At 49.7% G+C, this 15,203-nt stretch overlaps 1 protein-coding gene across 11 annotated transcripts in view; it reads left to right on the forward strand.

Moving 5' to 3' along the window:
* The first annotated feature begins 1,812 nt into the window (after positions 1–1,812).
* Positions 1,813–15,203, forward strand: part of ZNF532 (zinc finger protein 532) — a 36,141-nt gene continuing 22,750 nt past the window's right edge. The window contains exons 1-3 of one of the 11 annotated variants that reach the window (XM_032919643.1): positions 1,813–2,013; positions 2,739–2,894; positions 12,444–14,803. In XM_032919643.1, the coding sequence (XP_032775534.1) occupies positions 12,464–14,803 (2,340 nt within the window). In that variant the 5' untranslated portion in view covers positions 1,813–2,013; positions 2,739–2,894; positions 12,444–12,463. Of the gene's footprint in view, positions 2,014–2,601; positions 2,895–3,369; positions 3,691–3,748; positions 4,040–4,483; positions 4,592–6,177; positions 6,357–7,299; positions 11,370–12,443; positions 14,804–15,203 lie in introns of those variants that run through there. The other 10 variants (XM_030474857.1, XM_030474861.1, XM_030474859.1 and 7 more) reach the window with 10 other exon arrangements.

A 15,203-nucleotide genomic window follows, 5' to 3' on the forward strand; every position in this document is an offset into this window, starting at 1 on the left:
ATGACTTAAGGACTAAACCTCAGGTCAAAGATGCAAGGTCAACATGTAAGAACCTGCTGAAGCCTCACCAAGCAGAAGTGCCGCGTGGCACTTGTGTGCTCCTTTGTGTGTGTTGAACTGAAAGCCAGGGGAGCAGAGCTGTCAGCCCGCCTCCACTTGGAAATCATACTTATGTTTTGAAAGTCAAATCCTGGGGGTGACAGACTTCCTGCCACGGAGATGTCAAGGACACCTGCCTGGAACCTCAGGCTGTCTGCGCAGGGCCTTCCTGCCATGGATCAACTGTGAAAGCAATTAACATTTCAGATCCCAATGCCAGAGCAGCAGTAGCAGCTGCCATCATCTTTACACCATCGTGCAAACCGGCCGCAGACGCAGTGTAAGGAGCAGGCTCCACGTTTTGCTTTCCTTGGTCAAATTGGTTTATTAGTTAACTGTGAAGAAACAGGGTGTCACAAACACAATGGCCTAATTCTACATGGCACTTGCAGGATGAGCCTCAGGCTTGTGCAGGATGAGTTTCATGGCCCTTCTGTAATATTAGAACTAGCGCACAACACGGATCCATTTCTTTGTTATGTGAATAAATAGCGAAATCAATGTGTTCTATTCAAACCCTATGAAGTTGTCAGACTCACTGACTGCCAGGCTGGCAATGGAGCAGTTTGCTGTTGGTTTGGATGATCAGAACAAGCTGGGATGTGCACCTGGGAAATCCTGGGTGCGAGCAGCAGGGCGGGAGCCCCATCCATCAGTGGCTGTGAGCTCAGGTCCTGCTGCAGCATCCCCCCATAGGGACCTGTGCTGCTGATGCTGCAATAGGCCTTTGGGACTTCACTGCCTGACCTCTGGCCTTGGAAGAGATTGTCATAAACCAGCGTTATTTCAACCAGAATATATAGTTATTGTCTCTATAGTTATTGACTATATAGTCTATATTGTCTGTAAAGTCTGTAAAAGCCAGGCTGATAGGATAAACCAGAGATGGGTGTTGTGTATTTAAAGCCTTTCATATGATCCAATAAAGTGATTCACACGCAGAACTTCACATTCTGCTGCTCACTTGTAGAATATTCTATGGCAGAAAGGGGGAAATTTCATATTAGAATGTGTAACAAAGGCATTAACGCCAGGTTGCTCCGCAGCAAACAGACCCTATTGGAGATGCAGCTGCCGAAACCACCGAACTCCCTCGCGGAGGCCGGCCAGGCTCGGTTCAGGACGGGGTCCCAGGCTGTGGTTGGGCAGGGCCCCGGGCGGCTCCTAGCCCTGAGGCGGTGATGGGGCCGGTGACCGGACCCGCGGCCCGCACCGCGCCGTCACCCCTGCACCGGCGCGGCCGGACTCTGCGCGCCCCGACCCGCCGCGTGCGGAGCTGCGCCGGGGCTGGAACGCGGGAGGTGGCTCCGTGGCGTTCCTGCCCCTTGCCGGCTGAGGCACCGGCACCGGGGCCCAGCGGCGCCGCGGCAGGCCCGGGGCGCGCAGGCAAAGCGGGACCCACTGACGCCGCCGGGAAGGCGCTGAGGGCCTCGCGGCTCCGGGCAGGGCAGGGCCTGCCACGTCCGTGCCCCATCCCTGCCGCAGGGCCGCAGTGAAGGCCCGGGCCAGGGGTCGGACCGGGCCCGCGCCCAGAGCCCTCCGGCACCGCTCGCTCCCTGCTGGGGCGGGCTCCCGCGGCCGCCTGGGTTCGGAGCGGGGATTTCCCCCCCCCCCGGGTGCCGGGAGGCCGCGACCTGCCCGGCCCGGCCGCGGCTGCCCGCGGAGCGCTCGGCGGCAGCGCAGCCTCCCCGCCCCCGGCACACTCCAGGGAGCCGTTTCACACGGAATCACACGGGAGCGTCTCCCCCATCTGTGCAGCCGAGGCACCCCCACCCCCACGGCTCCTCATCCCGGCAGAGCCTCTGCCATTATGTTCCACCAGCTCTTAGCCAGGCCGCGCCGCAGGCGGCCGAGGCAGCGCGGGCCGTAGCCATGCCCGCCTGAGGCGCCGGCCGGGCCGCGGGGCCGCAGCAGGTGTGTTTGCATGGGGTCGAGCTTGCATGCGGTGGGGATCGCCGTCCTCCGGCCCCGCGCCCGGCTCCCGCGCCGCCGGCGCGCAGGCCCCGCGCCGCGGGCAGGCTCCGGGTAGCGGCCTGCCGGGCCTGCTCGGCGCGGCGCGGTTCGGGCCGCTCCGAGGCCGGGGCGCTGCGAGGGCTGCGGCCGCCGGAGCCCCGCGGCCACCCGAGCGCCGGCGCTGCCAGGGCCGGCGGCCTCGGGCCGGCTCGGCGGGGATCGCTCGGCCGTGGCCGCCTTCCCACGCCCGGCCGCTCTCCCCGCCGCCAGAGGGGCCGCGGCCTCCTCTCCCCGGGCATCCCCCGCGCGTGGCGGGGTCCGCTCCGCCGGGCCGGGCTCGGCAGCGCCCGCTCGGGTAGGGCCGACCCCGGGCCGGGGAGCGAAGCGGGCCCGGCGTGGGGGGGGGCCGCGAGCGCCGCGCTAAGGGGAGGGGGCCGCGGTCCGGCAGCGAGGTGCCCGGGGCCACGGCGGCCCGCAGAGGCGGGAGCAGCCCACCCGGGCTGCGGGGCTGAGGGAGGGCCGGCTGCAGCCGCGGTGCGGGGAAGACAGGGCTGAGGCAGCGGAAGAACATGGTCGTTTTCCCCAGAATGGGGTGGGGATGAGGGATGTGGAGAAAGTGCCAGATCCGAGCTCTCTCCGCAGGGGAAGGGGGGGTGAAGGGTTGTGCCCGAGACCTCTGCTAACAGTTACAGGTGCAGCCCGCAGAGCAGAGGGGCTGCTGGTGTCGCCTGGCGTGGCCGCTGGCTGCAGGGGAGCCTTGCCGAGGAGCCACCGCGGCACATCCCGGGAGGATGGGGCCTGGCGCGTAGGAGGAGGTGGTCACTGGTGTTACCAGTGCCGGGGTGAGTAGCCGAGGAGCAGCGGGGAGCACAACGACTGGGGCTGGGGTGACTGTCGGCCTGCAGGAGGAAGGCCCTGGGTGGCACAGGAGAAGTGGGGAGTGGGCTCGGAGCACGGCTGCCACGGGCAGAGGTGGGCGCAGAGCCCTGCTCTAGAGGGACCCGGGCACCGCAGGGAGCCGCGGCCCTGGTGCGGAGCTGCCCCGGAGCGGATGGGAGCGGGCAGCCGGAGCAGGGCCGCAGCCATCTTGCGGGACGGGAGCGGCGCAGGCTGCAGAGCTCGGCCCCGGCCTCCCGCAGCCGGGCTGGGCAGGGGGCCGCGGCCGGGCGAGGGCTCCGCAGCCCGCTGCTGCTCCCCGGGGCCTCGGGGGCGGCCGCACAGCAGAGAAGAGAAAGCCCTGAGCTCAGCAGCCAGCGCGGCGCTGCGAGGAGGGGGCAGCGGAGCTCCTGCAGGCATCTTGCTGCTGCGGAAATGTGTTTCTTGCGGGGAGGGAGGCGCGTGTGTGGGTAACCCCTGCAGCAGCGCTGTGCAGAGGAGACAAAATGCCATTCGAGCGGCCCCCGAGGCAGCGAGGAGCGGGGCGGGCGGGAGGGGACCGTGTGCGGCCACCCCACGGCCGCAGGCACAGGGCAGATGTGCCGGGGGCAGCGGTGCTGCGGGAGCCGAGCGGGGCTGCCGGTGCTGTGGCCGAGCCTGCCTGGCGCTGCAGAGAGCTCCTGTGCGGGGTTTGGCTGCGGTCTCTTTGTTAGCTACAGACAGGCACGCACACACGCTCAGCTTTGAGCCGGGTTGTGGGAGGTAAGTGGGGAGGAGAGGAAGGGAGCGTGTGGGGCGGCCGTGGGGCGCAGGGGCCGCGTGTGGGGCGCAGGGCGAGGGGCCAGCGCGGCCCCGCAGCCCCAGCAGGGAGAGCCCCGCCATTCCAGGGACTTGCTGGCAACTCCGCGAGGGTTGCCATAGCTTTTTATGTAGGGTGACCAGAACCGGCTGGAACTGGTTTGAGGCAGATCAGCTCCTGAACACAATGCAGTCACTGAGCTACTACAGTGGGATAGCTTCCTCCCTTCATGGCAGCCAAAAGCAGAGGAGCTTGCAGAAAGATACCATCCCAAACCAGTATGTGAATGCACACTTTAGACACACAGCACTGGTATGTGGCTAATAGAGGCATAAAGGGTTCTGTATGTAAATGTACATATTTGCAGTAACTGAGATGACTTTGGCTTTTCGTGCCTTTTTATGCTTAAGGAATGGGCAAGAGCTGAGATTTATGACCCTTATTAAAATACTTGTGCTTTGCAAGGGTGGGACACTGGTTATGCAGACTTATTTTAAAGCTGAGCTGAATAAACCGGCTTGAATGACTTGTAATTGTAGCAATGCTTGTGACTGAAGAATGCTGTTTGCATGCTCTTTTCTTTACAGGGTGCTGTCTTGTGCTTTGCTTCTTTGGGAGACGTTAAGGGGGGGTGGGGGGTGCTGTGCCTTTCTGTAGGGCCAGAAGGAAACAGTGTTGTGAAATTGTGCAGAAGGCATTGCAGAGGTGCTGTAAGGCGTACTCGCTTTCCTTTTTGTCTCTTTCTTTCCCTTGTAGGCCTATTGATTGGGGCTGCCTTTAACCCTTTCATATTTGCAGAGGTAATGCGTCTGTGGCAGTCACTGAGCATTGGCTAAAAACCTTTCAAAGGTCAAGGTTCACAAGGTGAGCTGTGCTGTTTGGGTGTGAATGGAACAATAGCATGAAGGTACATGTATGTGCAAAGCGAATCTGGCTCCTGGCTGCACACATCAGTAAGGAGACAATTGTTTAAGTGTTACTAAAGAAATGCTATTAACGTCCTCCAGCTTTAATAGGATTAAAGCTATTATTTGTAAGACTTACTGATATCTTGGGCTAAATGCAGTGTTTGAATTGCAATATCTTGTCTCCAGCTATACGTTTTTATAACAATGTGGGGATAGGGAACAGGCCTCTGAGTGACAATCAGAAATTGTGGAGCACATGGCACTGAACTGTCTGTGCTGCGTTACAGCAGTCAGAATGTGCTCTCTGCTTATTTAAAGGTTGCTTGTTTGGCCAAATCTGAGTAGCCCAATACTGGCTTCTGAATTCAGGTCTTCAGTGTTAAATGTGTGCTTAATATAGCTACATAGAAAAAAACCCACGTATGAAATGAATAGTATGGATGGTGTTTCTTAAGCTGTTGTAACCAGGGAGGATTTTGCAGGAGCCAAGTGGAAAGATGTATTCAGAGGGTTGATGGAGCTCCAGCGGGTTATTAGCAGCATGAATTATAACGTTGTGCAGTAATGAAATCAGCCTGGGAAGCCGGCTGGGCAGTGCAGCAGCTCCTGGGGGTGGCTGCTTTTAACTCAAAGCAATGGATAATGGAGAGGGTATTTTTTCCCCTCTCATTTGAAAAATAGATGTGTACTTAGATTGGAGCCGGCGTTTGGGTCTTGTGGTGGAAGCTGAAGGGTTCAGAGACAGGGAGAGGGGGAGAGGGAAGCAAGCAGTGATGAATCTAGCAAAGGGAAGAACAAAGGCTGTTAGGGCTTACACATTGGAACACTAAACGTTTTGCCTTGGGGATTCTTTTGCTAGAGCTGCTACTTCCTATAACAGGAAATCAGCAGCTCTAGAATCTGAACCAGGATGATTTTTAAGAGACCTGACCAGTCCTGCCTGTGCTGGCTCCAAGCAAGATAAATATGGAGGCAATCCACTGAAAATGCTCTGTCCTAGTGGGAAATGAGGGTCTTTGCTAAAGCAGACAGGCTTAAAAGCCTTGGGAGGTTGTAGATCTTGGGTAAGTTGTGTGGAGGCTGGTGATAGGCAGGGTGCCTGCACCAGGGAGTGACAATACCAGGGAACCTTTTCCTTTCTGACTGCAGTAGATTACGTAAGGTATTGAGGTATTAATTGTGGCAGAGTGAAAATAGCATGCTAATGTTCAGCCTGGAATGATGGTTTGATGGGGTTTAATGCAGCTGCAATGGGTTGTTTCTCAGATGTGATGGGGCAGTAAATAGCTTGTGTGGTGGAGCAAAATGCTGCACAGATCACTGTGCAGATGATTTCTGCTCATCTTATTCATAAGAGGGATGCAGAGGTTCTATATTTGCCTGTAGACATCTGGCAAAATGATGCTTGCAAACCTGAATTCTTGTTGCATGATAGGAATAGTATCTATTGCTAATGATGATGCATGTTCTTTTCCAAGTGTCAGCTAAAATTCCTATGCTCCATGAGAGCACCTTTTAGGTTGATTTTTCTTCCTAAGCAGTGTTAAAAGTGTATGTTCTTGAAATGTGACAAAATTCAGCGTATCTGTTTTGATTGGGTTTTTGAGCACGGGCTGTCCTCTGAATCCTGATTCTGAGCAAAGGAGCTTTTGAATGGCAGAGATTTCTGCAGGCTGTAAGATGAGAAACCCGAATAGATGCTGGAGCCTGCAGTGGTGGTGGTGAGTTTTGTTTGTTTAGTCTCATGGTATTTGTAAATGCTCTTCACCAGGAGGTTCTGATTTGCACCAGTTCCAGCAGAAAATGCTGCTTCCTGCTGGAGGGCTGCTCCTCTGCATCGGCAATCGTGATCTCTCTTTGCATTGAGCCTTGTCTCAGGTAGCTCATCTTGGGAAGAAGGGGGATGATTTATCAAGTTCCAAGGCTCTTTTGAATGAATTAACTAACTTTGCTTTACTTACAAGTATCAATATGTGTTAAAACATAAATATGCATACAGATTGCTGGCAGTGGATGTTTAAAAGGAAAACAAAATGTGACCCTAATGTTTTAGGGCCTGTTTGTTGCTAGTGGTGCACAGGAGGGCCCTGCCTGACTTGGTGTGCTCTCACCGTGATTGTCTGTGGCTGCTTCATGCTGGTTTTGGGCAAGAATAGCCACCCACTTAACCAAAGTCCATTAAAGGAAATAGGCAGGAAGCAAGTGCTCTTTAGAATGTGATTCACATTTGTGTTAAATTGGGAATCTCAACGTTCCGTTCATTACTGTTGTACATCTGAATTATTCATGCATTACTGTCCTGCCCATTTTACATACAGAAGTACAAAATGAAGCCATTTTTGTCATTCCTTTTGAGTAGAGTGCAAAAGGGATGGTTTGGGGGTTTACCTGCTTGTCATGAATTCATCTCCATGTTAGGAAGAATCCAGGAAGTTGTTAGGCCCAACACCTTAACTGGATCTCTTGACAAGTACAGGCTGTTTCATTTGGCCAGCTCTAGATAGAGCTGGTCAGTTCAGCTCCATGTGGTGTGGGAAAGGAGATGCCTTGCTCACTGTTGAAATACCCCTATTCTTTTTGCCAGCCGAAGGCTGGTAATAGTGAGCTTTGATCCAGTTGCATGTGGTTCTCTTTAGACTGTGCGGGAGGTAGTTCAGTGGTGGTGTGGGAAGAGCAAATGGACAGGCTTCAGAAGATATCCCTTCTCCTCTCAGCCTGTTTTTTCCTGCCCAAAGAGAACTTGAGATACCCATGTTGCAAAAAACTAAGGAAGTTACAAAATGGAGGAGTTAAAATACAAAATGAGGCTTCTGAGGAGTCATGAACTACAAGAAATTCTATTTTGGCTGTCAAAAACCCCATGGAAGATCGCTTAAGAAAGCAAATTCACAGGAACTGTCTTTACTTAATGATACCTATTGCAGAGACAGCCTTATAAACCACCACCACTACTGAGCTTTGTGTAGCTGCTTACCCTGTCCCAGATCCAAGGTGGTGTGTCTGCCCATGGCATGAGCTGGGATCGTGCTCTGGATCAGCAGTTGTGGCCCATGGTTTGATGAGCTTCCACTGGATGGTGCACTCCAGAAACACGTTTGGATGTTGTCACGAGTGGGTGGGAATGGAAGTGAATGTGAGTAGGTCTGAATGCTGGTTACTGCTTTAAATACTTCCTGTGAGGGTGGTGGAACACGGGAACCTGTTGCCTTGAGAGGTTTTGGGGTCTCCATCTTTGGCAACACTCAGAACATGATGTCCTAAGGGTCCTGCGTTGAGCAGAGATGTTGGGGTTCAGAGCTCCCTGTTCTCAGGTTCTGTGAAATGCCTGTTGGAAACCGTTTTGGTTTGGAGTTCCCTTTTCTTTCTAAGGCAGATAAGGTGGTTAATGTTGAAATAGCAGATACATTTTAACTGTAAAACACCCCATACTAAGCCAAGATGAGGACTGGCGTGACCGTATTTATCCTATGGATGGTCAGTGAGGCCTTTATCCTACAAAATCAAAATGCTTTCTATTAGGAAGGGAATCCCTATTATTCCTGGAAGCAGGAATCTTAGTTTTGCACCAGTAACCAATTGTGGAAGCTTGATAAGGGAAAGGGAACCCGTATGTCATGTGAACATGACAGGCATTGCTGATTGTGGTTAAAGTGGCCTCGTGCATATCCTCCTGCCTGCTGAGCATTTAAACCACAGCAGGTTGTGATTTGAGATGTGGTTCTCATTTCCTGAGGCAGGTTTGGAGGGTGCGGCAGCAGATAGCTTCTGTCTGGCTTTCACATATTAGCTGTCAAAGTAAATAATCAGAAGTATTAGTCAGTCATCATTACTAATATATCTTGAATAACTAATGAAGTGCTCCTAAGCTGTGCATTAGGCTGCTGTTTGCCTAATGCTTGGATGTATATTACTGTAATTCTAATTTAATCACTTAAGTCTTCTCTACCTGATGAGATTTCTTGGCATAACAATACAGAAACTTCATTAAAAACTGCTTTTATGCTGGTTAAGCTGGGATTGCTCCCTTTGTAGGCATTTTCTTCCAGAATGAGCACCATGTTATTTAGGAATCAGTACTCATGTTTGGAAGTGGAGTATTTACTGGATTATCAGAATTTAGTCTTGGAATACTGCATCTAACTGGGAATTCCTACCAGTTTAACTGTAACAGTTGTTATCTATGGTTCTACCAGGAGTATTCTTCCAGAATCGAGACATACCCATCGAGACACTGGAAAGTGGTGGCTCAATGCTCATGTTTTCATAGTCCTGAAAAGAACAGTGGGAAATGCCTGTAACAAGAAGTAGCTGCTGTAGGAAAACAGGATTTCAAAATGGTTTCTGAGACCCCTGATAACAGGACAGAAGCTCTCAGATACATGACATTTTATGGTGTTTTCCACTTTTTGCTGGAGATCAGCCTCTTAAAGTCTTTGAATACATCCTTAGGCTTTCCAGCTAAGCAGCCAGGGTGTGAAGGCCCCAAAAAGGTTGACAACAACTGAACTGTTTCTCATGGTATAGCAACAAATTCCTGCCCTGCTTTCTGCTTCTACTGCCAGTAGAGAGTTCTCATGGACTGGGTCTTGTTTTGATGTCATTACCCAAGTGAGTGCTTCACTGGAACGTGTTACCAGATGAGCTGGAAGAAAAGGGCTGCCTGGGAAAAGACAGGCAGTGAAAACCTGTGCCATTTTCTGCATGCTGTTCATGGGAAGCGCTTATTCCAGGAGATGTGTTTCCAAAGAAAGAAGGATGTAGGAAGTCCTGCACACGTGCTTTGAACAAAGCATGGACACAAACAAAACAATCTTGGTTTATCCTCCAGAACTTAATTCACACCTCAGTTTCAGTAAGACATTGATGCACACATAGGGGTGGATGTTGTCGCCAAAGAGATTAATGGAAATCATAAAGTGTATCCAGACTCTGCTGGTTATAGAAACTAAAGCTGAAAACAGTTCTGGTTTGGACAAAGATCGGCGGTCGTTCAGGTTGTTTCTTTACATCTAGTTTTGTTGTTCAGGCTGAGGAACGTCTCTTTGGTTACACACCTTGTGGGCTATTTCTCAGTCCAGTGCTGACAATCATCCTAATAGCAGCCCTGTGATGCTGGGTCTTCCACCTCTGTGTGTCTCTGGAGACACTGAGCTTTATTCTCAGCACTTTTCAAAGCAATTCTCAAAGAAATTCCAGTTCCTGGATAATGGCTGTTTCTGAGGGAACCAGGAACTTGCCTCATTTCCTGTTCTGGAGGCATCACGTTGGCCCAGAGAAGGAATAGGCTAACAGCTTGTCTGGCAGCCAGGGAATCAGTTGATTCTGATCTTGGATAAGAGGCGGAGTTTTATCCCTAAAGGAAGGAGTTCCTGAAAGGTTTTCAGAGGAAAAAAAGGGAGGAGTGTGGCTTCAGAAGCCACATTGTGGCAGTTGTGATGGAAACATAGTTTATATACTGCACCTTCAAATGATACACTACAATAGTGAGGAAGAGATGAATAAATGCCCAGGTTAAAACTTTGCTTACTTGTTTGTCAAGACTGGCCATGGCTTTTGTCCATCCTTGTTTAACTTGAGCGGCTTTAAATGTTTGAAGAACAGGATTGATTCTTCATAAGGGCAGCAGTAATTCTGGGTGCCTGTGGAGAAGAAACCATTCCCTTCTCATGCTCTGTTGGAGCATGGGAGTTGTTCCTTCTGCAGACACCTGAAAGGCAGTTGCAGCTTCACGCAGTGTGCTCCTGAGGATGGATTTATGCCCTCAGCTCTGCAGGCCCCTCAGTTCTTTTGAGATACTTTCCCAGTGTGGAATTAGTCTGAGTTGCTCAGTAAAGGACAAATGTAGCTCCTCTGCCATGCTCTGACACAGTATTTCATCCAGGTACATTTAAGTGGGCCTTTACTTCATTCACTTTTCTTGCTAAATGTTAACTAAACTCCAGTGTATGTAATTAGAGGGAGGTTTAGACCAGGAAGACTTTTGAGTTCTTTCTGAGGGTGTATTGTATAAAAAGACACCTATGGACAGATGTACAGTCAGTGCAAATAACCAGTATCTCAAACCATGAAACACTGTGTCAGTTAAGGCTTTGTGTAGTTTTACATGGATTTGGTAGGCTTTGGTCTCTGGAATCTTTTCCATCTAATTCTTACAGGAACTTCCTTTGTGATTTTGCTGTTATGTGTGTATGTATTTCAGTGTTTAGGAGTCAGACAAAGCAACAAAGCCATTAAGTGGATTGTGAACAGTTTTCAGAACCATTATCTATTTATTTGAAGGTACTATACGAAATGTCTGTGTGTATTCCAGTATCCTGGAGAAATATTCCTCAGTTGCCTTTCTTGGAGCCCAGAATGACTCCCAGGTCATACATGAATACGTAAGACTTGCAGATTTTTGTCAAGCAAAGGGGTTGTGCCAGTTTAATAAACTGTTTCCTCCTGAGTAGCAGTTAGTGCTGCCCCAGTTGATATCTATAAAAATATGTATTTAAACTTGTATGCATTTGGATTAGTTTTCCTTAGCACTGTTACAGCTGAACTCAACAGCCAGTAGTTTCTCTCCAGAGCTCAAGATAATGGGCTGAGAGGAGGAGAATGAAGTGAGCTGCTGAAGCTGTAGGATGTACCTCCATTGGCAAGCGGCTTCCAAGAGACCTTCTGCCATGGGGCATGTAGCTTCTTGCTACTATTAGCTTGACCTAATATGAGGAACTTGGAGAGCGTCGTTGCAGGTAGTAACACCGTGGTTCTCTGATGGCTTGTGTTACCTGATACTGGAGACAGAGTGTTGAGCTATACAATAATGTTTTCCAGTCCTTTAGGGTGATACCAAGGCAGGAGGACAGACAGGATGCTTTCTAAACTGAACTTTCTAACATTAACACTCACTGGTTAAGTATCTTTTTATATTGAATATTACCTCTGGCCTGATGATGATTACTGAACAGAAAGAACAGGATCTGGAAAATGTCATTTGCAAGAGGAAAGAAAACCCTAAAGATCTGATGTTGGTTACCCTAAAAAGGAGAAGTTTGAAGGGAGATAACGGTCTTGGAGTAAAATGCTGTTGCAAAGAGGACAGGTGAATAGAACCACATGTAGTTTGTTCAGATTGCACTAAGAAAGATTCACATTATGCAGGAGGAAACATGGAACAGTGAAAATTGTGAATGACTGGAGTAAATTACATTGGAGGTTGGAGAATCTGTTACGGGAGGTCCTTAAAGTAGGTGAGACCTGTCAGGAGTAGTGTGCAGATCCTTCATTGGAGCTGCTGAAAAAGACTACTGTGAACACAGGGAGACACTTACTCCATAGTTCTTGTAAATCAATTTAACTTACAGAAAAGAGTACAACAGTCTTAAACTATTAGTAAAAACACATTTGTTACCATCTTCAGGAAGGCTCATGAGGTTGATAATGCAAATGTCAAGGAAAATCTAGACTTAGGAGGAATTGTGCCTCATGTTATTTTCCTGAAGTCTGGGAATCTTCCTGTAGTCATTGTGGATGTGGAGAGGCAGGAGAGGAGGCAGGAAGAAAGTCACTGAAGAGAAATCTGTGCTAGAATGAAATGACTCTGATAGAGTCTGTGAAGTCAGGGGCTTACTGTAGCTGTGCTCTAATGATGTGACTGTGCCCTGGCACCAGAACACTGTTCTGTGATGTATCATTTCTGACAATATTACTTCAGAAGTGAAATAATACCTTTCTGCATGGCCTATGTGATCATATGCTGATTTGGTATAAGACTCTGCTCTTAGAGCTTCACATACTGAAGTGATGACTTTCTGCTTGTTTTACAGATTTGCTTACAATCAAATACATGACCATGGGGGATATGAAGACCCCAGATTTCGATGACCTTCTTGCAGCCTTTGACATACCAGACATGGTTGATCCAAAAGCAGCTATTGAATCTGGCCATGATGACCATGAAAGCCACATCAAACAGAATGCTCACACAGATGAAGATTCTCATGCCCCATCATCGTCTGACGTTGGTGTGAGTGTCATTGTGAAGAACGTGCGCACTATTGATTCTTCCGAAGGAGTGGACAAGGATGGGCACCATTCCACAGGCAATGGCTTGCACAATGGCTTTCTAACCTCATCGGCTCTTGATAGCTACAGTAAAGATGAAGGGAAGTCACTTAAAGATGATGGGTCAGCTTCTGAGACTACACTGAAGGATTCAGCTTTCAACCAGTTTAGCCCCATATCAAGTGCTGAAGAATTTGATGATGATGAAAAGATTGAGGTGGATGACCCCCCAGATAAAGAGGAGATGCGGGCAAGCTTCAGAGCAAATGTCCTGGCAGGATCTATATCTCAGCAGGAATATGACAAACTAAAGGCACTTGGAGGGGAGAACTTGATTAAATCTGGAATCTCAGTTTCAAGTAGTCTAGATAAAAGTAAAGCTGCTAAACGAGAGGCAGAGACAAACTCCATGAACTTAAGTGTCTATGAGCCTTTTAAAGCTCGCAAACCAGAGGACAAACTGCTAAAAGACAGTTCTGAGAAGCTGCTTGAAAACAGGGTACTTGATGGAAAACTGAGTGCTGAAAAAGGCGAAGCAAATCTTGCCAGCATTTCACAGTCCAAAGCAAAGTCATCAGCAAAGCTCTCTTCGTGCATTGCTGCGATTGCAGCACTGAGTGCTAAAAAGGCAGCTACAGATCCCAGCAAAGATTTACAGTCTAATTCAGGAGAATCTTCTCCTCTTCCAAAAGACATGAGTGAAAGTCCCCGGGCTGTTGAAAAATCACCTGAATCTCAGTGTCTCATTGATGGTGCTAAAAAGCCGTCCATCAAGCCACCTGACAGTCCCAGAAGTGTGTCCAGTGAGAACAGCAGCAAAGGGTCTCCCTCTTCTCCTGCAGGGTCAACACCAGCAATTCCTAAAGTTCGCATAAAAACCATCAAGACTTCTTCTGGGGAGATCAAGAGAACTGTTACTCGAGTGTTACCAGAGGTTGATCTGGACTCTGGTAAAAAGCCAGAGCAGAATGCTTCTCTGGTAACTTCCATGACATCTCTGCTGTCCTCGCCAACCTCTGCTGCTGTGCTTTCCTCTCCTCCTAGAGCTCCTCTCCAGTCCACAGTTGTCACCAATGCAGTTGCATCTGCAGAACTTGCACCAAAACAGGTCACTATCAAACCTGTGGCTACTGCCTTTCTCCCTGTTTCAGCAGTTAAAACAGCAGGTTCTCAAGTGATTAATTTGAAGCTTGCTAACAACACCACAGTGAAAGCCACTGTAATATCTGCTGCCTCGGTGCAGAGTGCCAGCAGCGCCATTATAAAAGCTGCCAACGCCATACAACAGCAGACTGTTGTGGTGCCAGCATCGAGCCTTGCCAGTGCTAAACTTGTGCCAAAGACAGTCCATCTTGCCAACCTTAACCTTCTGCCTCAAGGTGCTCAAACCACCTCTGAACTCCGCCAAGTGCTAACAAAACCTCAGCAGCAGATAAAGCAGGCAATAATTTCTGCAGCAGCCTCACAGCCTTCTAAGAAAGTGTCTCGAGTCCAGGTGGTGTCATCTCTACAAAGCTCCGTCGTGGAAGCGTTCAACAAGGTGCTGAGTAGTGTCAATCCTGTCCCAGTTTACATCCCAAACCTGAGCCCCCCTGCCAGTGCTGGAATAACGTTACCAACGCGAGGTTACAAGTGTCTGGAGTGTGGTGACTCCTTTGCTCTCGAGAAGAGCCTGACCCAGCACTATGACAGGAGGAGCGTGCGGATCGAGGTGACCTGTAACCATTGCACAAAGAACTTAGTTTTCTACAACAAGTGCAGTCTCCTTTCCCATGCCCGTGGCCACAAGGAGAAAGGAGTTGTAATGCAGTGTTCCCACCTCATCTTAAAACCAGTCCCAGCAGATCAGATGATAGCATCTCCTTCAAGCAATACAGCTGCATCCATGCTTCAAAGCCCCGGGGGGGTCAGCACACACACGGTCACCAAGGTCCAGCCTGGCTTGACGGGGACAGTGATCTCGGCCCCAGCAAGCACGCCTGTCATCCCAGCCATGCCCCTGGACGAAGACCCCTCGAAACTCTGTAGACATAGTCTAAAGTGTTTGGAGTGCAATGAAGTTTTCCAAGATGAGACATCTCTTGCAACTCATTTCCAGCAGGCTGCAGACACAAGTGGACAAGTAGAGTATCATACGTTTACATTCCAATGTTTCACCTCTAAGCCTAGGAGACTTCGGATATGGGTTTACTTTGATTTAGCTGTTATTTATCTGAACCTCCGTGATTAAAATGATAATGAAAACCACCCAACACCCTTGCAAGCACTTACATAGTGAATGTCAACACTGTTTAAGTAAGAGCTTTCTTAGATTTTTTTTTAGGCCCTGAAGTCTGAATTTACCCTGTGTAGTTTTGCTGACATTCAGCATTAGCTTTCTTGCAGCTGAACGTTATCATACTGGTCTTTACTAAGGATTTTTGGTGATTTTTTTCCTGTGCTTTGGAATGTGAGTATCCTGTGGAATCCACTTAATTGGCACCCTCACTAACAGCCCATCTCTTCAATCTGAGTGATAGATT

This window comes from Strigops habroptila, chromosome Z, assembly GCF_004027225.2.
Source record: "Strigops habroptila isolate Jane chromosome Z, bStrHab1.2.pri, whole genome shotgun sequence".
Lineage (NCBI taxonomy): Eukaryota > Metazoa > Chordata > Aves > Psittaciformes > Psittacidae > Strigops > Strigops habroptila.